The 25978-nt window shown below is 39.7% G+C and overlaps 1 protein-coding gene across 1 annotated transcript in view; it reads left to right on the top strand.

Moving 5' to 3' along the window:
• The window catches only part of LOC143669245 (uncharacterized), a 63277-nt gene that overhangs the window by 19666 nt on the left and 17633 nt on the right, over positions 1-25978 (top strand). Inside the window, exons 2-5 of the mRNA XM_077143877.1 lie at positions 14546-14618; positions 17735-17818; positions 24926-25052; positions 25579-25670. Coding sequence (XP_076999992.1) covers positions 14607-14618; positions 17735-17818; positions 24926-25052; positions 25579-25670 — 315 coding nt within the window. The 5' untranslated portion in view covers positions 14546-14606. The remainder of the gene's footprint in view (positions 1-14545; positions 14619-17734; positions 17819-24925; positions 25053-25578; positions 25671-25978) is intronic.

The raw sequence follows: 25978 nt of genomic DNA, 5'->3' as shown, positions 1-25978 counted from the left end.
TCAATTTTCCAGCAGATTTCCCTGTAACAAAAAGGCTTTTGAAGGTCAGTGCTAGACCCTCCACTCTCTTTCAGCATTCATGGCCTGCATGGCATAAACTTCTGTTAGTTCCCATTTTGAAATATGCTGCTAAGTTTGAAATATATACTGATTCTGCAGTGACATAGTACTGGTCCTTTTTATTTCTTTTTCTGAGATCAGGTAGCAATATTTTCTGAGCTCAAGGAATTTCCCTTCCTAGGGCTGACAAAAATAACTCTGTACTTAAGATAGAAATATCTGGATCACCTGGTAAACTTTTCTAATGTATATAGCCCTAGGTTTCACTCTTATTTAAAATGAAAATATAATTTAAGCTGCCATTCACCCCATCCTTACCATTTTGCTATGGATCATGACAGTTTCCAGCATTCAAGCTGGTAGCTCTAAGATATGTGAAAAGGAGTTACAACCTTCTAGATTTTCTGATTGACTTATCCATCACAGTCTTTCTTAGAAACCATAGAAAGGAGATCCAGTGTCTGATTTGCCTATAATTCTGTTCAGAACTGATTAAGGCTGATGAGACTGTATCACCTATTCCCTGGATCAAGTTCCCAGAACAGATTTGAACATGTGAGTCAATACTGGATCCCATTTAACTCTAAAGAGGGATGATACTAAAACTGCAACAAGAAGACCCTTCATGACCCAAGACTTCTTCTGGGTACTAAGTGTTCAGAGTCACTGAGCTTCATTCACCATCTCTGATACTCATCTTGGACAGCAGTGAAGACCCTGTCATCCTTCCCTTCTTTTGGGAGAGGAAACCATTATGGGCAAGTAGGGGTCACAAGAGAGAGGAAAATCACATTAGTTTTCTCTGTGACTCCTGGCAATTAAAAGAAAGGACCACTCAAGGAGTCAATGAGTAAGAGATGGGAGGATCTACCCTAATTGACTTCCTTAAAAGGGAGTCTAGTATCCCTGATGGACTTTAGCTCTCTTGATTCTGCCAGTACATTCCTGCCCTGGGGCAACACAGCAGAGTTACTGGTTTCCTTCCACACAGTCCTTCAACTCCTCACCTAGAGGGAAGCTTGAGCTGTCATGTACTGGGTTTTAAGGGTTGTTTACTAAATATTCAGGAGATTTGTGAGATACTTGTTAAACCCTTAGCATTTGAAATTGGTCATGGTGTAGGTACAAGTCCTATGGATATCAGCAAGTACTATAAATCCATGTTTTTTTTCTTTTTTTGTTTATGGAGCCACATTACCATAGGGCCTCAATGATCCTCCTCTCCCAAAGACCACAAAATGAGGTTTCTTGCTAATCATTCATGTTGTCATGACACCAGTTCCTACAATTCATTCATATAACACATACAACAATAAAATTACTGATGAAAAAATCAACTATACAAATAATTAGGACTTCAAAATAGAGTTATAAGAATAGGAGTAAAAGATTTTAAGGTAAGAGAAGAAGGAAAATTAGCAGAGTTCAGAAACTTAATGGGAAAGCAAAAAAGAGCCATCTCAAAATATAAAAGAGAGGAAATACTGATATATAAAAGAAAGGAAAACATCTAAAAAATTACCCATATATAGAAAAGACATGCTTGAAAATGGGGGAAAAGAAAAAGAAATAAGTAAAACATTTTGAAATGAGTAGAGAGTAACTGAAAGCTATTGAAGACAGATCCAAAAGTGATAAAATCAATGTAGCTAGTAAAAATAACAGTGAATATGATGAATAATTTTATAGCTTAATTCATTAAGAAATTAAACTTTATTTTAGAGTTTTGGAATGCTATGTGTGGATAAAGAAGTATAAAACAATAAAATTAGCAATTTCCTTGCACACTGTAATTCTAAGATAAATGTTTAGGACCAAAAATAAAAATTGTTTTTTAAGCCAAATTTATACGGACAAGTTTACCCAATTATATAAAGTACTGGAGAATGCCTACAAAGCCTTCAGGGAAACTAGTTATAAAATTGTAAACCTGTAAATTCTCAAATATCAACACAAGAGATGGACTTAGAGAATTCTTGTATGTAAGTGCTACCCTTAGGTGAGCCAAAAATAATTTATATGGTCAAATGCAGACTGTGCCAATGGAATTGTATTAAGTGAAGGCAGTCAAAGTACTGATACTTTGACTTTCCAGTATGGAGTCAGTAGGAACTATGTCATGAAATGGAGTTTAAATGTATTACAAAGAACATACCTACTCTTTTGGTTTGCTAAAGCTGATGAAATGCAGTATACCAGAAATGGACTGGCTTTTAAACAATGGGGGTTTATTAGCTCACAGGTTTACAGTTCTGAGACTGTGAAACTGTCTACATCAGAGCATCAGTAGGGGATACCTCCTTCCTGAAGAAAGGAGGTGGTAATCCCAAACTTCTCTCTCAAGTGGGAAGACACAAATGGTGTCTTCTTCTCTTCCATGTTTTGTTACTTTCAGCTTCTGGCTGCTTCCCTCTGAGCTTCTCTGGATTTTCCTTTCAGCTTCCCTGTGGCTTTTATTCTGACTCTTATTCTCTTATAAAGAACTCCAGTGAGAGGATTAAGAGACATCTTGAATGAAGTGGGTCATATCTCAACTTAAAATCCTACTCACCAAAAGCTCCTGCTTCTAATGGGTCTACACCTACAGGAATTGATCACCTTTAAGAACATGCTTTTCTGAACATATAGCTTCATGCTCTCATTGAACAGCATTAGAGTCGTGGCCAGACTCTAGGGTTCACACTCAAGGATCCAGGCAGCAGCTGGACTCTCAATCTCTAGGGCACAGGCTCAACCCCCTCAGAACAATAGGGTCCTGCTCTGAAGTCTGGAGCAGCAGCACTGTCCATGAACAGTGAAGCAGTAAAGCCCTCCACAATCTTCCAGGAATCTGCGAGCCCAGGGGTGGCAACACTCTTCCTGTACGACTAGGTGGAAAACTCACCCTCTGCAAGATCCAGGACAGACTTGCCCTTTCCACATACATGGGTGGCTCCACTCTCTTGGGCCTCGGTGTCTTTGTCCCAGACCTCAGCTTCCATGATTCTGCCTTTGTTGAAGTAATTTGTCCTTCAGCCTGTCCCTTTTAGTCTTGATTGGCAGTGGTTCTCTTCATACAGATCCCACAATAAAACTTGGTTTCTTCATGCTGCATACTGGGGCCTCAACCATCAAAAAAATAATACTTCCCACAGATTCTTTCTGAATAACTGTGTTTCGAATCCTGACTTGTGCTGAAATGGCTAACTGGTTTTATGTTCGGTTAAATTATCACAAGGGATACTATTCTCTGGGGACTCACTTTCTAGATGCTCAGAATTTTCCAAACCATCAGTTTCTAGTTTCTTTATACCCAAGAGCTCAGTTCTTAGCTTCTCCCTTTCCTCTTATATTTTACTGTAAGCTGCAAGGAGAAGCCAGGCTACACTGGCCACATTTAGTTTGGAAATCTCCTCAGCTAAATATCCAACCAAACTCATTGCTTTCAAATTCTGACTTCCATCCAACACCAGGAGTGAATTTTGCCAACTTCTCTGCCACTTTAAAAGAAAGATCACCTTTCTTCCTAATGATTCATCAGAAGTATCTTTAGTATCCATGATATTCCAACAGTCTCATCAAAGAAATCTATGCTTTTTCTATCAAGTGCCTCCCAATTCTTCCTTGAAACCCCCCCCTTGTCCATTTATAAAGCCATTTCAGCATTTTTGGTATTTGCAGTTTCATCATCCCACACTTCTTACCAAAATCTGTTTTGTTTTGCTAAAGCTGATGAAATGCAATATACCAGAAATGGACAGGCTTTTAACAATGGGGATTTATTAATTTACAAGTTTATAGTTCTGAGGGTGTGGAAATGTCCAAATCAAGGCATCAATGGGATGATAACTTCCTGAAGTAAGGCTGCTGGTAACCTAGGACTCATTTGTCACATGGGAAGGTACATGCTAGCATCTGTTGATCCTTCTCTCCTGGTTTTCATTACTTTTTTTTATTAAGCCTTCACGTGGTTGCTGGAAACCTTTGAATATTTTCCAGGGTTATGGTTTTGACTGCTTTGGCTCTTTTAGGCATTGTTTCTCAGGAAGTATGAGCCCTAAGAGCTTCCTACTCCTAATATTTTTGCTGATATAACTATCTGCACATTTTTAAAGGTAAGAATCTTCCATATCACATCACACCTTCAAAGGCAATAGATTTTAAAGGCCTCTGCACCTTGAAATTGTCTGTTGTGTTTTAAATTACGATGTCTAGGACCCCTTCTAAGAGATTCTGATTTAATTGTTCTTGGTTGTAATGTGGGCATTCAGCATTTAAAAGATCCCAAGATGATTTGAGTAGGCATCAAAGTTTGAAAACCACTTCTAAAAGGAAGTGGAGACCCCCAAAAGGGCCTTGCTACTCACAGTTTGAGGTACGTGTGCCCCCCAGTATCTGCACGTCCCAGGAGTTTGGCAGAAAAACAGAATCAAAGGGCCCACCCTAGACTTACTGAATCAGGGTCTGAATTTTTATAAGATTGCAGAGAGTCATATGGATGTTAAAGTATGAGCAGCATTGGTTCTCAGATGTCTTCAAGTTTCCACGTAATTGTGCAAAAAATGAGGCTATTGCCATGGCTTTGTCCTGTTCTTATACAAAAGGATCTCTGCTTAAGAGAGAGTATAGATGGTTGCCAAGAAATATTATAGCCAGTTATTTTGCCTACATTGTAATAATTTAGCTTTCTTGACCTTGGTAGCAAGCGTTGTTCTGTCTTGAACTGTTTCCCTTGCTTTGGATATTGAATTAAAATGAAATATTATTAGGTTAAGATATTGAATGATATAGCCACTATTAAGAATACAAACAGAAATGTCCTTCCTGCTCTATTTCTTCATATCCTCAACTCCACTTCCCAGAGGTAACTTTTTTCAATTTTTTTAATTCTTCTTTGTATATCACAGTTTTTTGATAATGTTTTCATTTTTTAATTTTACCTTTCCCAATTTATACATAATCTGTAGGTATCTTTGTGTTTCAAAAGATAAGTACTTATGATTCCACACTGTATCTGCCTAACCCCAATCTTTTCCCAAATTAATTTTGATTGTTGTTAGTTTAGTGGTTACATTACTTTGTCTATTGTTATTAGTGTCTATATTATTATATTTATTGCTCTTTGTTTTCACTAAAAAATTATTTTTCTGGAATCAGTATTTGTGTTATGTCATTTTTCATTTTTATTGTATCCATCATATATCAGGCCTAACAGTCCAAAATAATTATAGAATTACTCCCTGTTCTAGTTTGCTAGCTGCTGGAATGCAACACACCAGAGACAGAGTGGCTTTTAATAAAAGGGGATTTATTTTGTTGGTTCTTCAGAGGAAAGGCAGCTAACTTTCCACTGAGGTTCTTTCTTACGTGGAAGGCACAGGATGGTCTCTGCTGGTCTTCTCTCCAGGCCCCTGGGTTCCAACAACTTTCCCCGGGGTGACTTCTTTCTGCATCTCCAAAGGCCTGGGCTGAGCTGCACGTGCTGAGATGAGGAATGCCGAGCTGCTTAGGCTGTGCTACGTTGCGTTCTCTCATTTAAGCACCAGCCAATTAAGTCAAATGTCACTCATTGCAGCAGACACGCCTCCTAGGTGACTGCAGATGTAATTAGCAACAGATGAGGTTCACCTACCATTGGTTTATGTCCACAGCAACAAGACTAGGTATGCTCACCTGGCCAAGTTGACAACTGAATCTAACTAACACACTCCCATTGTTTCACTCTACCAAATTCATTATAACCTTTTTGTTTTGTTTTGTTTTTCACCTGGGAATTCTTGCAGCCCTCCGTGTTCTTACCCAGTCATGAGTAGTCTGTGTGTGTTGAGGATGTTGATCCTGGTGCTTCATTTTTCATGCCATTGCATCTTCTTTTCTTCTGCCTCAGATAGGTTGTCCTGTTTGAGGAATCCCTGGTCTCCCCAGTTTTGATTCTTCTTTTCTTGTACTGAAAGTTTTGTAGTAACATTCTCACGACTTGTGAGTAGGTGGGGAATTGGTTATTAGCATGAATGTCGAACTGTTCTTGTTCTGTCCTCAGTCATTCTGATGACTTGCATGGGTAGGAAAGCCCACACAAAATGATGCTAATAACAAATCTAAATAAAACGACCTTACTGTTCTCTCATAATTTTCAAAAAGCTTTCTTTCATTGTTTTTATGCTAATACATTTGTTTACATATATGTTCTCTATATTTTTTTCATGTAGACTTTGGGTCTTCTCTCTGTATCAGCATTTCTGAAATGGGACAGTACTCAGTTTTCACTACATTCTCCTTATATGTTTTCATCATGATACTAGTCATGACTCTACAACCCTGTCTGAAGTGTCTGACAAGTGTTTTATATTCCCAGTAGGGTTAGACCAAATGTGGTGCCTCTTCTTGAGGACAGAAGGTTTGGAGTCCATGTGGTGGTATTGGGAGAGTTGCAAAGGTATCTTTATAACCGTATATCACATAGGTCCCTGTATAGTATTATGAGTCTGTGTTTTGTGTCTCCTTACCCCTGCAGGATCCACATCACAGAGCCTGTATTCATCAGAGAGACAGATGGGTGGTATTGGGGCAGGAAGCTGGCAGGAGGAGTTGAATTTTCCTGGAGCACTTTCAGTCCAGAAGCCATTCATGAGCCCACAGTTACTTAGTCTGGGCCATGAGTACTTTTCTCCTAAGTAAGGTCACACCTAGGGAGATCTTAAGTCCTTACTTTACCTTGAATGGTGCCCAGTTGGGGCAGGCCTAAGCGTTGTTGATAATGAAGGGCATGTTTATTCTCAAGCAATTTGTGAGTATTTGCTCTCAGCAGGATCTGAGGCACAGATACCATCACTTCTTCAGAAGAGGTGTGATTGTTTTTAATTGTTATGTACCCCAGAAAAGCTGTGTCCTTTAATCCTGATTAAATGTGGTGGGGTGGACACCTTTGATTAGATTGTTTCCATGGAGATTGACCTACTCAGTTGTTGTTGTGACTTATTGATTAGATTACTTCCAGAGAGATGTGGCACACCCAATAGTGGGTGTGGACTTTTAATTAGATGGAGATGTGACTGCCCAGTTGACACGAGTCTTGATTAGTTTACTGGAGTCCTTTAAAAGGGGGGACATTTTGGAGAAAACAGTTGCTTCAGAGCTGACAAAGATGCAGACATCTGGACATGCTCATCGTGTTGACACAGAGATGTCACCATGTGCTTTCCCATGAGATGCTAAGAAGCCAAAACTCGTGTGTCCTGGAGAAGCCAAGTGAAGGCCCACAGATGCTTAGAGAGGAAACTGCTGGAAGCAACGGAACTGGGAACAAGGACTAGCAGACGCCAGCCACGTACCTTCTCATGTGACAGACATCGGCCTTTGTTGAGTCAAGATATTCTCTCTGGATGCCTTAGTTTCAACATTTTTCTGGCCTTCGAACTGTAAACTTGTAACTTAATAGATTCCCTTTTTAAAAGCTGCTCCATTTATGGTATATTGCATTCCAGCAGCATTTGACAAGCTAAAACAAGAGACCATAGGTTTCAGTGCATTAGTGACTTGCTCATGCCTCCACCTATTCCAGGAACACCTGACAGCAATATCCTGCATGACCTTCTTATTTATCTATTTTTCTGTAGGTCTGTATCTGTATCTATCTACCTATACAGAGACAGAGAGAGGGTCAATAGTTTAAATATTCAAGGCCAACATCAGATGCTATATAGGGCTCATCAAAACCTCTATGTCTATCAAAATATGCACCACTAATAATAATCCTTTCTTGACTATCTCCTTCCCCAGACAGTGAACTCTAGAAGGGCAAGTACCAGGTCTGTTTGCCTCAGCTTTGTACACCACAGTGTGGCACATGAAAAGGCTCAGAAACTGTATTGACAGAATGACAGACACTCTGATTTAAGTATTTGTTCTTTAAGCCCATATTCTGGGATCAGTGTTGAAGAAAACCACTCATGAGGGATGTATTTGAGGAACTCTGAAGAAGTCAATGAGCTGTCAAGAAATGGTGAGAATTAGTTGGGCAATGTATGGGAATTTCTTGAGTCAGTTTCAAGGGTGATTAAATAAAGCCATCAGTGTTCACTGACTCATACCCATACAGTGAATGCTTGAGGGGGGTGACTGAGGATGGGATAAAAAGCAAGAAACATTGGATCCCAACTATTTAAATTTGTGATGACTTGGACTCCTTGTTTCAAGTTATAAAGCATTTAAAATATAATTTGACCTGTGGTAATGACAGTGAACTTTCGTAAGTGGACAGGGTTATAAAGTATATTTTTATCCTGTGCTCTTGAGGAACCTGTTACATGATTTCAGAGATCTCCCTTTTCCATTTTATTGAAATTATTTCCATGCTTCATATTTAATTGTGAAGAATATTTGTTGGATTATTTAGTTTAAAGTTATGGTGTCTATTTTTGTGAGTATCCTTTTTAGGCACTTTAATAACAAATTCAGATTTCCCAAGATTATGGATAGAAATTTATTAATGTAATAGTGCATTTTCTCTATTCATCCTGTGAGGTTTTTTTTTTATCTTTTTAGAATTATTCCTTCCAAGTATAAGTCATTGACTTGAAGATGTTTGAGATTATTTAGAAAATTTAAAAATTTTTTAAAAATTTAAAAATTTAAGGGTTGGCCTATTGTCTGATATATTTTCATCTTGAATCAAACACTTCAGTCTAATTCTGTTGAACTTAAATACAAATTTTTCTTGTGTGATGAAATGTCTTAGGCTCAAACTTTATACTTCTCATAATGACTATTCATACCCTGTGCTAGAGCCTCAGGGCCTGATGACCAAAAAATAAAATAATATGATTATAATTAACATTATTAAGCATTCTTTGTTAACCTTATTTCAGGGAGCTCCATATGTAGCAATTTATCATTCAGAATAAAGAATTGGTTAAAATACCACCCATATTTTAACAGATGAGGAAACTATAACTTAGAAGGAAGGTAGCCTTCCTGGGATAATAACTTAAAAAGCATTAATAATGCTTGAATTTATCCCTGGGGCTCTGTAATCATTAGAAGCAATTGGCCACAGGAGTCACTATATTAAATCCCAGCATCCAGGCACCCTCAGTATTAAATCCTTTGGTGTCTAGAAACATGACTTTCAGGTACATCTAAGAGTTAGGTACCTGCCACCTCTCTGCAGCAGCTACCTATTGCCGAGGCTTCCTGAGTGACATATTGGAGGTTACCAAGCCGTAGCTGTCTGTGGATGCCTACAAAAACAATTTTGCTTCCAGAGATAGGCCCTTCCAGGTTGAAATTCCTGGTTTCCAGTAGGAAACATTTTTATGAGGGCACATATGCTCCCCTGGATCTAAGGCTATTTGGGGCACTTTCAAAAGCTCCAGGCAATCCTATTAGGTCTTGCAGATCAATTCCATCTCCTGTGCTTGATAAATTTAAATGTAAACATTTGCGGTGACTTTTGATAGTCTCCACAATCTTGCCTTTCCTCTCACATTCTATAGCTCACATGAAACCTATTTCACAAATGAAGCATGTACTTTAGGGGTAGATCGTTTTGGCCATTAAGTTTGAAAGTATTCCTCTACTGGCATCCCTCCCATTACAGAAAAGACATTATCTTTTACCCCAGCTATATTCTTTATTTCTAATTTTGTGTTTGTGTCCTGTTCCTTCCTGTGGTATCATGAATGCTATATAATTTATAAGTTATACCACTTTACCTTAAACCACTCCCTTTCAAACTGTTCCATCCGCTTAGAACCTAAACATCTAGTAATATCTGCCTTTCTGAAATTTGGAAAAACGAAGCAAAGCTTTTTTTTTTTTTTTTTTTTTTTTTGCGTTGTGATGTATGGCGGGGTCACATTTCATTCTTTTTCCATGTGAGTATCCCATTAGTGCAGTACCATTTATTGAATTTTTGTTTGTTTTTTTTGGGGAAGTACATGGGCTGGTCACTGAACCCGGGTCTCCTGCATGGCAAGAGAGCATTCTACCACGGAACTACCCTCACACTCCCAAAGCAAAGCACTTTTGAGCTTTTATTTCCAGGTGCTGAACTCTCTTCTCCTTTTCAGTGGAAATTGAGAGTAGAATCCATTCATTGGCATTTTTCCTTATCCCACCCCACTCCCCCCCCCATCTGGGTTTTAATTCTCATTAATTCACAGACCTCATTTTCATGAGAATATTTTCATCCATATAAATACTTCATGAGGTTTTGTGAGTTCAGCTTTCATCTGATTTCAACCTCAGCAAAATTTGATTAATTCTTGCTCTTGAAACCTTGTTTTCCCAACAGTTTTGAATGCTGTCACCAACAAGTTAGATTCCTGGAACCTACAGTGTAGGATATTTATTTGGAATTGCTCTTGAGATCAACACTGTGGAAAGGAGAAGAGATAAAGTAATACTAGGTGGAGGGAAAAGTGAAGCAGCATTGCATTGCAACCATATCGCCACAGGGAGCTCTGGAACTAATACGGCCCATTATATCTCAGCGTAGTTCAGCCAGGAAGGCTGGTACTACAAAGCCCAGCCTCCTCCATACCACAGAATGAGACCCTGTGGAATGTGGGTCTCTGAGCATGAGGCTATTAGCAAATGTCCTGGTAGCTGAAGGACATTGTCCAAGTGTTGACAACCCTTAGAATCTGCACAGCAAGCTCTTTTTTAAGGGAAATCTAGGTGAAGCATCTCCATGTCCATTCAGTCCATACCTTGTCTCACTTGGATCTCTAGACATTGAGAGCAGCTGCTCTAGGATTCTAGTTGGCCTCTCTTCCTGTAGGAATCTTGAAAGAGGATACTTATTAATTTTGTATAGCCACCACCACTGCAGGTGTTCATGGGGCCACAACTGAAACTTATCCTCCCTCTTCTATTCTAAATTTTCCTCACTCCTACCTAGCGCTTCTGCTAGTATCTGCTAGCTTACTAGGTGCCAGGTCATTAACTACAATGGGTCTTATCTCCTGGTTACACTGTCCTGAGGCAGGGTTTGCTGCTCTTGTCCGTTTATTAACACAGTTGGGCAGAGGAGTATCAAGATTGTCCAAGAAAATCATTTGGGTACCAAACATATTATTCAGTGCCTTTGTTATATAACAGCATTCCTACTTTCTCCTTTTGGTCCAAATCAATTACTCCTGCCAGGTAGGACACCTTATTCTTGCTTCCTAGGTCCTGAGCATAAAGACAAAAAGTGCCCAGAGCAAATAGTTAATGCTGGGTATAGGATTTCTATTTGGAGTGGAAGAATGTTGTGGTAATAGATGTTGGTAAGGATAGCACAACATTTTACTGTGATTAAGCTCACTGAATTGTATGCTTGGAAGTGTTTGAAAGGGAAAATTTTTGGTTGCATATGTATATATAGTTTCCACAGTTAATAAAAGAGAGAAACTAAAAGGACAGTGACAGTTACGTGCAACACATTATCCTGAACTGGATCTCTTTTAGCAGCCCTTCCTGCTCAAAACATATACCATGACATGGGTTTCCTTTAATAGTGGGAATTTACGAGCTTACAGTTTGAAGCTGAGAAATGTTCAAATCAAGGTATCATCAAGGTGATGCTTTCTTCCTGAAGATTGACTGCCAGTGATCTTTGGCTTCTCTATGACATGACAAGGTGCATGGTAGAATCTGCTTGTCTATCTTGGGTTTTGTTTTCATCTTCTTTATTCCCTGTTTTTCTCTTCCTTGTTTGAATTTCATTCTCTTAGAACGAATTCCAGTAAGATGATTAAGACTCATTCTGATTCTGGTGGGTCATACCTAACTGAAGAAGCCTTGTCAAAAGGTCCTACTGACAGTGAGTCCACACCCATAGGAATGGTTTAGATTTAAGAACATGTGTTTGTGGGAGTGCATACAGCTTTAAACAAACACCACCCTATCTAATAAAAAAAAATAGTGTACGTCCTATTTATAGGAAAATCAGTAATGAACTTAGATTATTATTGGAATCCCTAATATTTGAAGCTTATAGGGTTTTACAGTTCTTAGAACATTGCTAAATCTTTACATGATGAGACATGGGTTGGTCTCACCTTTGTCCAGTAATAAAATATGCATATTTCAAAACAAGGAAAATAGATTTCTTTGAATGCATATTTTCAACATAAAGTATTTCTACTTATATAAACTACACTGAGGTTTACATCCTGAGATGTTATTGGTAGATTTCAGATCCTTGTAGAAATTAAATGTAGCAGGGGCCTTGTTCCTATTGATTCTCTAGGATACTTGCTCAGCACAGTCACAATCCATAAAACAGTGAGATCGATGTGAAAAGATACAAAGGTTGATTTTGAGACTTAGAAGGAAATAAAAGACACAGTGTTTTCCTAAATTGCATCTACACAGTTGATCTAATTTGAGGGTAAAGATAGAATTAAAGAAGGTATGCCCTGATTAGATGTATCTTCACTGTCATTGAAATTAATCAGTGTGTGTCTTTTAGAGTATAGAAACGATATTATCAACTGCATAAACAGAGAGTCCTCCAGGAAAAAGGTACTTCTAGAGAGAGAAAGAAGCTCTGAGCACTGGAATGTGGTGAAAGCATTTTAAATGTCTTAGTTTCCTTGCATTTTTGCTTTGTTTTGATTCTGTTGAGTAAGGAAGAGAATTTTAACCACAAGGAGGGGTAGTCATTTTGTAAATGATTTTGTTAATTAGATGTAATTGTTGGATTTGACTTCGAGTACTTAGGCCCAGGTCGTCAGAAGTCAGGTTCGGCTATTGTGGACATGCTATTTCTCTGGATTCATAATTCATTAATAGTTTTCAAAAGGGAACATGCCTACAGTCATTCAGGGAATAGTTTATGCAATTAGGCAAGTCGGAGGGACAGACAAATAAACAGATAAATGTGTAATGAGAAGTTATGTGAGTGACCTAAAGGAAAGAAACTCTGTATTTAAACCTGGATCAACATTAGTTCATGTTTTGTGTCCATGCTGTCATAGACGATTGGACAGGTAATTGTAGTGCCCTCCGGTTGGAGACAGATATGGTAAATACTCAGATGCTTATCAACAGATATGGTAAATGCCCAGAAGGACATGAAAATTTTCTTAGTAAATATATGTTGAAATGAGTAAGTTTGTCTTATATGGCCAGTAAACGTTAACTGAAGGTGGAGGCTGACATTAGGTAGTAGAAGTTTCCATATGCTAGGAGAACCTGGACATGAGGTGTAAGTGTGAGCAAATTATATAAAGAGTTAATTTTGACAATATGTTGTGGACTCTGAGTATCAAGATGAGAGGTGGCATTCCAGGTAAAACCTAGGTGTAAGCCTTAAGGAATTTGAACTTGCGAGACGGGTAGAAAAAATTCAGACACTGACTGTGTCTTTTTCTAGCCATGTAATCTTCTAATATTATTGATTTCTGAACCTTTGTACATTTTATTTATTAAATAGATAAATTAACCTTAATCAGCAGGGTTACTTTTAGAATTAAATAAACAAATATGTATATCCCCAAACGTATGTCATACAACCATTGTTTTTCTGGACTCAAGTACAAATGGGTAAGTTAATCTCACTCCTGTTTCTGACAATATCATCATTTGTCTGTGAAATTATTCTGTAATTATTAATAGTGTTTTAGGGGAAAATTTACAGTATAGAAGACCCTTCACATCTATATATTATGAGATGCAGATGTGATACAGCTGCAGATGATTAATGTAGGGTAAGATTTAAGCTGCCACTTGGCTAAAATATCAGATTGAACAAATAGATTTTCTCCCATGTCTTTCATTTTACATTACCTGAACCTCCTAATCCTATGACCCATGTGTTTCTGTTACTTTCTGATGCAGGAGGTTTTTAGTCTAGTTTTGCATGGTGGGAGCCATCAAACCCTCCATATGTAACAAGTCCCCAAATTGATCATTTTCATCATAAAATACATTCTTAATTCTCTTGGTTGAAATCCTAGTTGAGTGAGATGAGATCTAATATTTGATATTGAGAGAGTGATATTGTTTGATATCCCATGTGGAGAACCAAGATGACTTAGGGAAAGAGTACTCAGAAGGGCAGGTAAGAGGCAAGGCAGAAAGTGAGTGAGAGTCCAGGGATTCAGCTTTCATAAGCCAGGAATAATTATATCTGAGTAATTCCAGAGTGGTTTCATTGGAGGTAGAGACCCAATTCCAGATGTGGCATTGGTCAGGGAATCCTATGTTTTGAAATCAGGAGGGAATTGAAATTGAAAATCTGAACATTGTGAACTAATTATATGTAAAACTCGATGTTTTTTGTATTTTTATCTGTACATTGAAAGTATTTATATATTTTTTATTAGCCACACTAACCAAGACCTTCTTTGTGACCCTGAGAGAGGAAGCCTTCTACTCCTCCTGTTTCTCTTGGATGGCACTTTATATTATTATTGATTGGGCTGGGGTTACTTGCAGGTGAAGGGTTGGGATTGGAAATTATGGCTTAAGATCAGGGATTTAAGGATTGTTTCTCCATTCTCACATTTCTCAGCTAGTGCCTCTCTGCTTGTGAGTGAAAACCCAGAGGAGGACAATTGTCAGCTGAGTTGACAATGCAACCACTGGTGAGTAGGGGGTTCTTTCTTCTGAAATTATGTATTGTCAGCAGCTGGGCAGGTTTCTCCTATTGGCATGGATAGTCTAAGATCCTTTAAGAACCTTGCAAGGTTTTGACCTTCGTCTAGAAGTTGGAACCCTTGCGCTATCCTGTCCTTGGCTTATATCTTGGGGCCATGTGTTTTACATAAAGATAGCGTCATTTGCATCTATAATTATCTGTTGACTGTTAATTAATGAGCGTGTTCCTAGGATTATATAATCCTGTGTTACCTGCATACTATTTTCATACATTGCATGTTCAAAAATGGCAGAGTCTGTACCACTAGGTATGTCTTTTACTATGCTAATAAGGCAGGAATCCCCTGAAGGACATTTTTTGGGCCATTGCCCCTGTGCTTGTAACCAGTTGAATCCAGCTTCTCTGCTTGACCAGAGGAATGAGATATAATTAACTGCAAGTGCAGGATGTTGGCCTAAGTATAGATTCAAAATGCGTATAATTTATGTACATCTCATTAGTTTTGGATGCTGGGCACTTGGTCCCCTCTGTTTCATAGTTCTTGCTGGCTACCAGCTTCCCTTATGTAACTGTAACACTTTCTTTGTAACCATAGTAACACCACTGCCATCCTTCACGACCACTCCAACAGTTCCCCCCCTTTTCTTCAGGATAAATGACAAGCCTGTCAACATAGAGTTGCAGAGAGGCAGTGGTCTTGAGGTGTCTGTAGCTTCTTCCAGCTAAGTTAGCATGGAGATATAGGGAAGGGAGAGCAGGCTGAAGTATGAAAATCCAGTTAACTAGGGTTGAAACCTGCTAGTGAATAAATTTTTGAAGACATGTTAGTAAGGGTGGGGCAGCAATGAAGAGCAGGCTATTGAGGATGAGGGGCCCAATGAAGGGCAAAAGCCACTTAGTTAAGGGAGTTGAGTATCCAGGAGGTAAGAATTGTTACAGATTTGCCAAAGGATATATAGTCCTTGGCTCTTTGGTTAAGTTGTTGAATGATTCCTGAACTACTCAAGATTCATTCATATAGTATCAGTATTCTTCTTTGAGGAAGAGGAAGGTGCCACCTTGGCCAGCTGTAAGGAGGTCTAGGGCTATCTGATTTTGTAACACATCTCCCAGGGAATCTAATTGCTTTGAAGATAGAGTCAGCTAATTGCTGTATATCATCACTGACTCTTCATAACATATTAGCAGTAATGTCAAGGGAGATTCCAACTAGACTGAGGAATGTAAGGAGAGAAAGAAGCAGGAGTGCTCTTTTCCTTTGATGCAAAGAGGTAGGAGAGAGATCTAGTGCAAAGAGGCACTAGAATAAAATGTTCCTCAGTGCAGCTTCTAATTCTGGAATAATATACCCAAGTCCACATAGCCCTTGCCGGTTTATTAGCAGTGAAAGAGATGCCTTAGAAACACAAAATATAATACAATTCTTGGGAAGGATTTAGGGAGGGGGTAAGAAAAAGAAAGTTTGGTTGCTTATAATGGAGGGGCGGCTGGCTTTCTTGCAAGGAAAGTTAACTGGGGTTGGGCTAGGGTGGCTCCAAGGAGGGGACCTACCCCAGGGGAGGAGGTGGTCTCATCTTGGAAGGTGGGTGGTGGCATCATAGGTGAACCCCTGGTGCCTAATGCAGGGACGAAGGTGGTGCCAGTTCCAGTATCGGGTGGAGGAATTTATAAGGAGAAAGAAAAAGTTTAGAGGCCTCCCCTGGCCATACAGGGTAAAACTCTGAGAAAAGTTAGCCAAGTACTTATATATTATTGGTGTCTTTGTAAGCAAGACTGAAACATCTGCATTTGGCAATTTAACTGCCCATGGTATTGCAAGGTGACCGAGGTAGGGTTTCAGTAGCCATGTGGGACCATCATATGGTGAGGCACCCCTCTATTTCCTCTGAAACTAAGGGAGGGAGGATACCACTAACCCAGATAGTTACATTACAAGCTTGCTCCTCTAACTGCCCAATTTTTGGGTCCCCTGAAGTATTGGAAAAAATGCACATCCCCTATGAGCTTGGTAATGCCTGGGGGAAGGTCAGAGAAGATAGGGCCTGGTGTCTCTTGGTACAAGTGCATGGCTTTGGACCTATTAAGGAGGGTCATGAGGCCCCCATGATTGGCCAAAGCACCAAAGGAGTTGCAAGCTGAAACCAGTGTTCTAGGCTTTGGTAGGAGCAGGGACTGCTGTATAGATGTTCAGCCAACAGTTGGTGATGCTCTGTGTCATCTGAACAGTTGGGAGGTCAGGAATCAAAGAAGATTGAGGAAGTTCTTCTGAGTTTTGGAGAGAATCTGTAGGGTAAAGAAGAACAGTGAGTAAACAACAAAACAACTGTGGGTTACTGAATCAGCTGTCATATATAGGCTTTCTTTTGAACAGCTATTTTAGTCTTTCTAAGGGTTCAGCAGTGTATTATAAGTTTTTGCCTTTCTGCAGGTGAGTATCTGGAGTTCTGATGTCTAGTGTGGTCCATGGTTTTACTCAAGTGTAGTGGACGCACGGCTTGATACCCTGAACTTGAGAGAAGAGTGAGTAGTTAATAAAACAAAATAGGGGCCTTGCCACTTAGGTGTGATCTGGTCCTCTGGCAGGCCTTGCTTCCAAGTTTTTAACAGAAACCAGTCACCTGCCTTGAATGTACGCACAGAAATATCAGCTGGAAAGGCAAGCCTCAGATTGCTAACCTAGTGGAATGCTTCAAGGGTTTCATTACATTTTAGGGTCCACATATGGAGCGTTCCTTCCGTAGACAAGGGCACACGTCATGGTTCTTTGGGTCCATTTAGGAAGGGTCTCCCATACATTAATTCAAAGTGGTTTAAGCCCAAGCCCTTGTATGGGCTCACTCTGAATTGGAAATGTGCCATGGGCAAAGCTTGAGTCCATGATACGTGGGTTTCTTCACAGATTTTGCTAATGATCGTTTTTTAAGTGTGGGTCAAGACTGGGGTCTCCATGCCACTTGATTCCAAGATGGGAACTAAGCTGCTGCACTGTTTGGGAGATTGATGCAGGCCCAATGTCTTGACTGAAGAGAAGTATATAGTCCCAACCTTGGGATGATTTCTTATAGAAGAAGTTTACGAACAGTGGCATTCCCTTCTTTCCAGCAGGGGAAAGCTTCAGCCCATCCAGTAAAGGTGTCTGTGAAAACTAGAAGATACATGAAATTCCCTCGGGCTCTCGGCATTACGGTAAAGTCAACTTGCCAGTCTTCATCAGGGAGGATTCCTTGATACTGAATTGCAGGGGGAGGTTTTTCTGATCCTGCTGCGAGGAATGTTTTGTTGGCACAGGAGATAGCTTGGGTTAGATGCAGTCCAGTAGCTGTTCTTGAGATGAGTTTTATAAGTGCTGAAGCCCCAGTGTGAGTGGTTTCATGGTACCACTTTACTATGGATCAAATAAGTTTCTCAGGGAGCAGGATCTTGTTTGTAGCATTAGCCTACTATCCACCATGAGTTTTTTGGGGTCTAGCATCAGTTTTTGGCTTGGGCCAAGTCCCGACTTGAGTCAGGTTTGAATATATCTTAAAGTTGCTGTGCCACAGAGGGGCACATGTGGGTCCTTGGTACGAAGTTCTTGCAGCTGCTTTGGTGGCTAACTCAGCCTCTTGATTCACTGAGGCAATGTATATGAGTCTCCTTCTTTTTGATGTGCTCAACAATGTGTAACTACAACTGGGCTGGCAGCATAATAGCTTCGAGTAAGCATACAGTTTCTTCTGGGTGTTTTGCATCATTGCTGCTTGTAGTAAGCAGCCCATGTTCTTTACAGATGGCTCCAAATTAGTGGAGGATGAGGAAGGAGTATTTAGGATTGGTATAGATATTAACCCATTTCACCTTACTTTTCCAGGCCCTGAATTAGGGCTAGTAGTAACTCTGCCTTTTGGGCTAAGGTGCCCAGTGATAGGGCACAAACTTCAATGAATTTTCCAGCTGTTATGAGAGCATAGCCAGCTTTTTGCCCCCTTTCCCCTACAAATTTCTTGCTCGGGGCTTGATAGTAGTATATCCGATAAGTTCTCTCTGGCTGAGAAGTTCTTTGGACAAGTCTTCTAGGCAATCTAGAGTAAGGTTTAGAGCACCTGGGTCTGGTAGCAGCGAGACAGGATTTAAAGGGGACGAAACTTCCAGTTTTACTTCTGGGTTATCAAGTAGGAAGGCTTGGTACCAGTCTAACTTTCCTTGAGTGAGCTGAAGTCCAGCTTTTCCCCCCATTAGGGTTAAGACTTTGTGAGTGACATGACTTATCATGGGTTGCCCAAGAGTAAATTTTTCTGCTTTTTGCATCAGGCTGCAAACTGCAGCCCCAGCTCTTAATCAAGGGAACCAAACTTTTTCAGTGTTCTCTAAATTTTTGGAGAAGTAAGAAAGTGGTTGAGAGGGCCCAGTTTCTGCATGAGGACACTTAGGGCTATGCCCCTTCTTTCATGCACAAACAGATCAAAGGTTTCATTCAAGTGTGGGAGATCCAAGGCTGGTGCATTTACCAGCTCTTTTTTTTAGTTTTTGTAGGGTGTTTTTGTATTCTGCTGTCTAGTTGAGGGGCTCTGCGTCCTCACCCTGTGAGGTGTGATACAGGGTATTCTACTTTGCTCGCTGCTGGAATGTGATATACCAGAAATGGAACAGCTATAAAAAAGGGGAACTTATTAAGTTGCAAATTTACAGTTCTAATGCCATGAAAATATCTGAAGTAAAGCAAGTGTATAAAAATGTCCAATTTAAGCACCAACAAGAGATTACCTTCACTCAGGAAAGGCTGATGAAGTTCGGGGTTTCTGTCAACTGGAAAGGCACATGGCAAACATGGCAATGTCTTCTAGCTTCTAGAGGTTTTCCTTCTTCATCTCCAAAGGTCTCTGGCTGCAAATGCTCTGTAGCTCTTTCTAAAATTGTTCCCTCTTAAAGGGCTCCACTAAACAACCCCATCTTGAATGGGTAGAGACCCACTTCCATAGAAATCATCTAATCAAAAGTCACTACCCACAACTGGGTGGGTCACATCTCCATAGGAATAATTGAAAAACTCCCAGCCAGCAATATTGAATGGTGATTAAAGGACATGGCTTTCCTGGGGTCCATCACAGATTCAGACCAGCACACAGGGGTCATGCAATAGGCCCAAACTTAGGAATCCAAATTCTGCAGAATCCAGCCATGCCTAAAACCCCCCATAATTGCCTTCTAGTCTTGAGTCATGCATTGAGGACGATTGCTTGAACCCTATCTTCTGTTAAGGAATGCCTGCTTAGTTCTATGATAAAACCCAAATAAGTTACTTTTTGTCTTACCATTTGTGCTTTCTGTTTTGAAACTTTATATCTGAGCCCAGCTAAACAGTTAAGCATATTAACAGTATCCTTTCTGCATATTGGATATTCCCAGGTGGGACTGGCAATAGGGATGCTGTTCTAGTTTGCCGGCTTCCTCTTCAGGCCTCTTGTTTCCTGAAGCTACTTTAGGGATGTATTCCTTCTTCATCTCCAAAGATCTCTGGTGGCATGGGCTCTCTACTTCATGGTTCTCTGCTATCCGATCGTTCTGAAGTTTTCTCCAAAATGATTCTTCTTTTAAAGGGTTCCAGCAAACTAATCAAGACCCACCTGGAATGGGTGGAGTTCCATCTCCCTGTAATGAAAGGTTAATACCCACACATGGGTGAGTCATGTCTCCTTGGAGGTAACCTAATTAAGTTTCCAACCTACATTATTGAATAGGGATTAAAAGTAGCTTGCTGCTTGGCTTGTTTTTGCTGCTTTTTTCCAAACGCATGATCTCAATTGGTGAAGATTTTAAAGTCTATCCCTACTAGCTGAGAGATGGGTGCCCCTTCAGAAATGGAATAACTTTTAAAAAGGGGAGCTTATTAAGTTGGAAGTTTACAGTTCTAAGGACATGAAAATGTCCATCCATTTTTTTAACTTTTCTTATATCTGGTACACTCTGGGTGACAAAGGTAAAATTGTCCAGCATTGAATTTTTAGGCTTTTCTGGGTCTATGTCAGTATATGTTTCAAAAACTGAAAATATGCTCTAAGAAGGCAGAGGAATTTTTGTCATCTTTTTGCTGGACTTCCCTTACTTTGGTCAAGGTTTCCTGTTTTGAGGCCCCCTTTTTCAGTTCTTCTAGAATGCATACTTTGTAGTATACAATCAAGTTTGTGCACATCTCCAGTTTCATTAGGGTCTGCTTTTGGATCAGCATCTGAAATAGATACCCAAGCTTGCCTATACACTGGGTTTTGAGGGGCCCCTTGCGTTAGACTTGTAGCTTCTTGCCTTGCCTTATCTAACACCATGTACCTTTTCTTGGAAGTGAGAAGAACATTTAACAAAGATTGGATGTTAGTCGAGTTAAGGTTGTAGGTTGCAAAAATGGTCAGGAAAAGGAAAGTCATTATTTCTGGATCCACTCAGTAAGTTGGATAATTTTATTTCCAGTTGAAAAGATCAGAGGTCATGAAGGAGGTATGTACATAAAGGAATCTGTGGAGTCTTCCTTATTCATCTACCATGTTTGTCACTTGATGAAGGGAAAATTGCCCATGGCTCAATTTTGGAACAGATGGCACTCTTGCACCAAACGTGGCCCCACTTCTAGTATGGGAGGGAGACTGGATGGACCCAGAAGCCTCCATTGAGGGAGGTGGAAGTCCTGCACTTGGTAGAGATAGAAGCCCAGGATATTGGGGCGGGGACAGCAGTGCCAGTTGCAGTGCAGTCAGATTACAAGCAACCCCTAGGTCATCTGTGACATCTGGCCCTGAGTTGGGAATGAGGTCTTGGCTGCTTTTTCCATTGTCTGGCCTGACACAAAGCATTAATCCACACCACCTCTGGATGTCCTTACTCTGACTTAATTTACAAAAAATCTGAAGATAGTGAATCTCCCCACTTTCCTATACATCTGCAAAATGAATGATCCAACTCTAAGTGTCCATGTCTCAAGGTTCCATTCTCCTGCCTAGTTTCTCTATTCTCCAGGGGATACTGGAACTATACAATGCTAAACAAAAAGATCGTCCACTTTTGCCTTAGAGTGATGTCCTACGGCATCCTTTAATCTTTGACCAATCTTGAAGGATACATCCTAAGGGGGACTTTTCAGGGTCAGACACCTCGTTAACTCTGGTGGTGATTTAAACAAAGGGGATAAAAGAAAACCAGAGCAGCACCATGTAAGAACAGAAACTAGATTCATGGAGACCTGTTAGCCTGTTAGTTCAAAGACTTCTTCACAGTGTGGATGTGAGACTTAAACCCACCAGCTTCTTGAAACATGATGGAGGGGAACCTCCAACAGGTCCCACAACAGGACCTGAGACAGACTTCCAGTAAATCCCAGAAAGGGATCTAAAATGAAAATAAGAGAGACCAGACAATACAAAAGCTAAATGGAACAAACTCACAGCCAAGGGAATGAGACGTTTCTCAGGGAACTGCCAGACAGTTTTGGTAGTCAGCCCTCAAGGATGCTTACTGAGTCCCACTCCAAGACGGACACTGCTGTACAAACAGAAGTTCAGCTAGCAGCTGAGAACAGATGTCCAGGTCCGGGAGAAGGGACCACCGCAAGCTCCCAGTCAAGGTCGACCAGTTGCTGAGAAGGATGATAATTAATGTCCCCTTCTGGGTCACCAGTTGTTAGGTTGGTAAACCACCAACCTCTTAGGAAAACCAACAGCAATTGCTCTAAGTGAGAAGAACCACAATCTAAGTAGGAGATTCAAAGAGTGAGTTTGTGCAGAAACAAGAGTCTAAAACTCATCCAGAAATAGGAATACCTAGGCTGTCCTATCTTTGGCTTAATCTTGGGGCCAGGTCTTTTACATGAAGCTAGTGTCATTTACATCTGTAATTATCTGTTGACTGTTAATTAATGAGCATGTTACTAGGGTTATATAGTTCTTTGTTAACTGCATACTATTTCATACATTGCATGTTCAAAGTGGTGGTCTCCACATCTAGATGTGTCTGTTACTATGCTAATAAGGCAAGAGCCACTTTGGGGCTCCTGCACCTGTGCTCGCGACCAGTCAATCCAGCTTCTCTGCTTGACGGGAGAAGCACAATATAGTTAACTGCAATTGCAGAATGTTGGCCTAAGTATAGATTCAAAGTTTATATAATTTATGTACTTCTCATTAATTTTGAATGCTGGACGCTTGGTTCCCTTTTTTCCATAGTTCTTATTGGCTACCAGCTTCCATTATGTAACTGTAATGATTTCTTTGTAACCATAGTAACTCTAGTACCATCCTTTACAACCACTCCAAGGTGTCTTTTATTCTTGAGCAAATAAAGAAGGTGAAAATACAAGAGAGACAATGAGAATAAGTATTTGGAGTGAAAGTTGAGATTGGAAGTTCTCAAATAACTGGAATGGTCAGGCTAGGACCATCATTCAGTACAGTAGTCTTGGGTCTGTTGTGTGTGGTGCTGCTGAACTGTCTGTACTTACTGTTCTGATAAATATGTAGGTTATGTAGTTTTGAGTCAGGCAGCATCTACTGATCTAAACTTCTGTGTACACCTGTTTACTTCAGCAGAATAGTTGACTTTGCTATAAGGTGCTCTGCCATTTTAAATAATAATAGCCCTATGCTTATGTTTAGATAGAAAGTTCTTTACAAATTAGCTCATTGGATCTTTCAATGTTGTAATAAGTTGTAAAATGATTTTATAGATGAATCTAACCATAGCTGTGAAATAGAAGTATTGAATCATAGATATTGCTTGCCTTGTGATGAGTGTGTAATGATTTATTTGAAATTGGTGAAACAGAGTATTATAGTTACAAATGCTCAAGATCATATAATGTAATCATTATCTGGAAATCATAGTTATCAGTTTATTAGGAAATTTTCAGTTTATAATATATCAAATGTCTTGTGATATTCCTAATATAATAGTTTTTTTTTTATATATATTTGGTGTAACTGTCTTGTGTGTGTGAAAGGCAGTGACCATTCACCACTAAGAATGACCTGCATTTTCCACATTTAGTTTGGAAATCTCTTCAGCTAATTACCATGGCTCACCACTTTTAAATTCTAACATCCACACAAAATCAGGACACAACTTGGCAAATTCTCTGCCACTTAGAAATAAGGGTTGCCTTCCTTCCAGTTTGCAATAACACATGCATCATTTCTGTCTAAGCCCTTATCAGAAGTATCTACATTTCTACAACAGTCTCTTCAGAGCATTTTAGGCCTTCTCTATCATGTTCCTCACAAGTCTTCTAGAATCTTCCCCTTATCAATTTATAAAGCTGTTCCAACACGCTTGGTATTTGCAAACAGCAGCACCCCAGTTCTCTGGTACCAAAATCTATTATAGTTTGCTAAAGCTACCAGAATGCATTATACCAGAAATGGAATAGGATTTGTAAAAGGGATTTAATAAGTTGCAAATTTAGAGTTCTATGCCTATAAAAATGTCCAAACTAAGGCATCCAAGGAAGGCCAATGGGTCTGAAACACCTCTGTCAGCTGGGAAGGCATGTGACTGACATCTGCTGCTCCCTTGCTCCTGCGCTCTGTTGCTTTTAGCCTCTGTTTCCTGTGGGGGTTCCTCAATTTGCTTCTCCAGGGCTGGGTTTCATCTCTTGGCTGCCCCTTTTCAGGGTTTCTCTGTCATCTGGGAAGGCATAAGGCAACATCTGCTGGCTATCTCTCCCAGCTTCTCATTTCAAACATGCTTCCCTGGGGGCATTTTCTTTCTTCATCTCCAAAGGTCTCTGGCTGTGTGGGCCCTGAAGGTTTTTCCAAAATAGCTCCCTCTTAAAGGACTCCATAAGTGACTCCACCTTGAATGAGTGGAGACACATCTCCATGGAAACCACCTAATCAACAGGCCCCACCCCCAGTTGGGAGGGTCACTTCCCCATGGAAAAATAAAAAAGATGCTCCCTAGCAATATTGGAAAAAGGATTAAAGAACATGGCTTTTCTGGGGTACCAACATTTTCATACTAGCACAAATGCTCACATTCAAATTATATAATCCTAATCTGGAAATCATAGTTGCCAATTTATTAGGATATGTCCTGATTATAGCATACCACGTCATGTGATACTCCTCCACAATGGGTTTTATATAGTTAATGTGTGTCTCTGTGTGTGTGAAAGGCAGATGACCATTTACCACTGAGAATGATCTCAGTGGTTCAAAACAGAGTTTGAACTTTCATAAACGATCACTACTTCTTCAGTGCTGCCCTCTCAAACATCATACTCTGGCCTTTGGTAGAGATGGCCCTCTCTGAATCCCAATGTCTGTGATGTCATAGGAGTCAGTGACTTTGAAAGATGTAGCTATAGACTTCACCCAGGAAGAGTGGGCCCTGCTGGATACATCCCAGAGAAAGCTATTCAGAGATGTGATGCTGGAGAGTATAAGTCATCTGGTCTCAGTGGGTGAGTCTCTCAAATTTACCTATCTATCTGTCCATCTATATATCTGCCTATCTAATCACCTATTTTTTGATGTATCTAGAACAGTGTGTCCATATTGTTATATGACTTATTTTTATTCTTTATATTTAAACATATATTATTACCCATACAGCTACCTAAAAGGAATTTGTTTCTTATTGCTTCCATCTAGTTTTTCACCCTACTAGACTGTAATTTTCCTGACCACAATTTAATGGTTTTTTTGCATCTCAGCATCCAGTACTCAGAACAGTGCTAGGAACTCAATGAATATTTTCTGGAAGAATAACTAAGTAGATTAAATGTTTTGTATGTAATTATTATAGTTTAAGAAGTTTTCCAATTGTCAGTGTCAAATAGTGTTTTCTACAATCTAGAATATTCCTTAATTTGGTATTCTTTCTCTGATGAGTTGTCATATTTGAAACATGGGGCCATTTATGACTTTTCAAGCTTTTCATTTCCCTCATGTTAGTTCTGCAGTTTATTTTTTTGTTTGTTTTTGCAGTTGTTTCAAGCAGGCAAAATGGTTTTAAAAAACAAGAAATGATATCCATGCTGCATAACTGCAGGAAGAACATATCTACCATCACGTCATTGGTAAGCTTCATATGTGTGAGCCCTAGTATTCCAGATACCTGGTAATGGAATAAATTAGAAATTCAGTACATTTGCCTAATTTTAAGTAAATTGGGTCAACATGCTAATCCAGAATATGTCTGTGATAGTTTGAATTTATGGAAAAATTAACATGAAGAAACAAACTTAGTTTTTATAAAAAAGATAATTGCATAAATATGACCCCTCAAACTAATATTTGAAGCATTATGAAGTCTTGAAAATTGATGAGATGGCTCTGCAGTTTGGATGTTATGAAAGAGTAGCTTTCTGTATGCAGGAAAATAACG

This window comes from Tamandua tetradactyla, chromosome 25 (genome assembly GCF_023851605.1).
Source record: "Tamandua tetradactyla isolate mTamTet1 chromosome 25, mTamTet1.pri, whole genome shotgun sequence".
In the NCBI taxonomy this organism is placed as follows: domain Eukaryota; kingdom Metazoa; phylum Chordata; class Mammalia; order Pilosa; family Myrmecophagidae; genus Tamandua; species Tamandua tetradactyla.
This window is presented reverse-complemented; position numbering and strand designations above follow the sequence as displayed.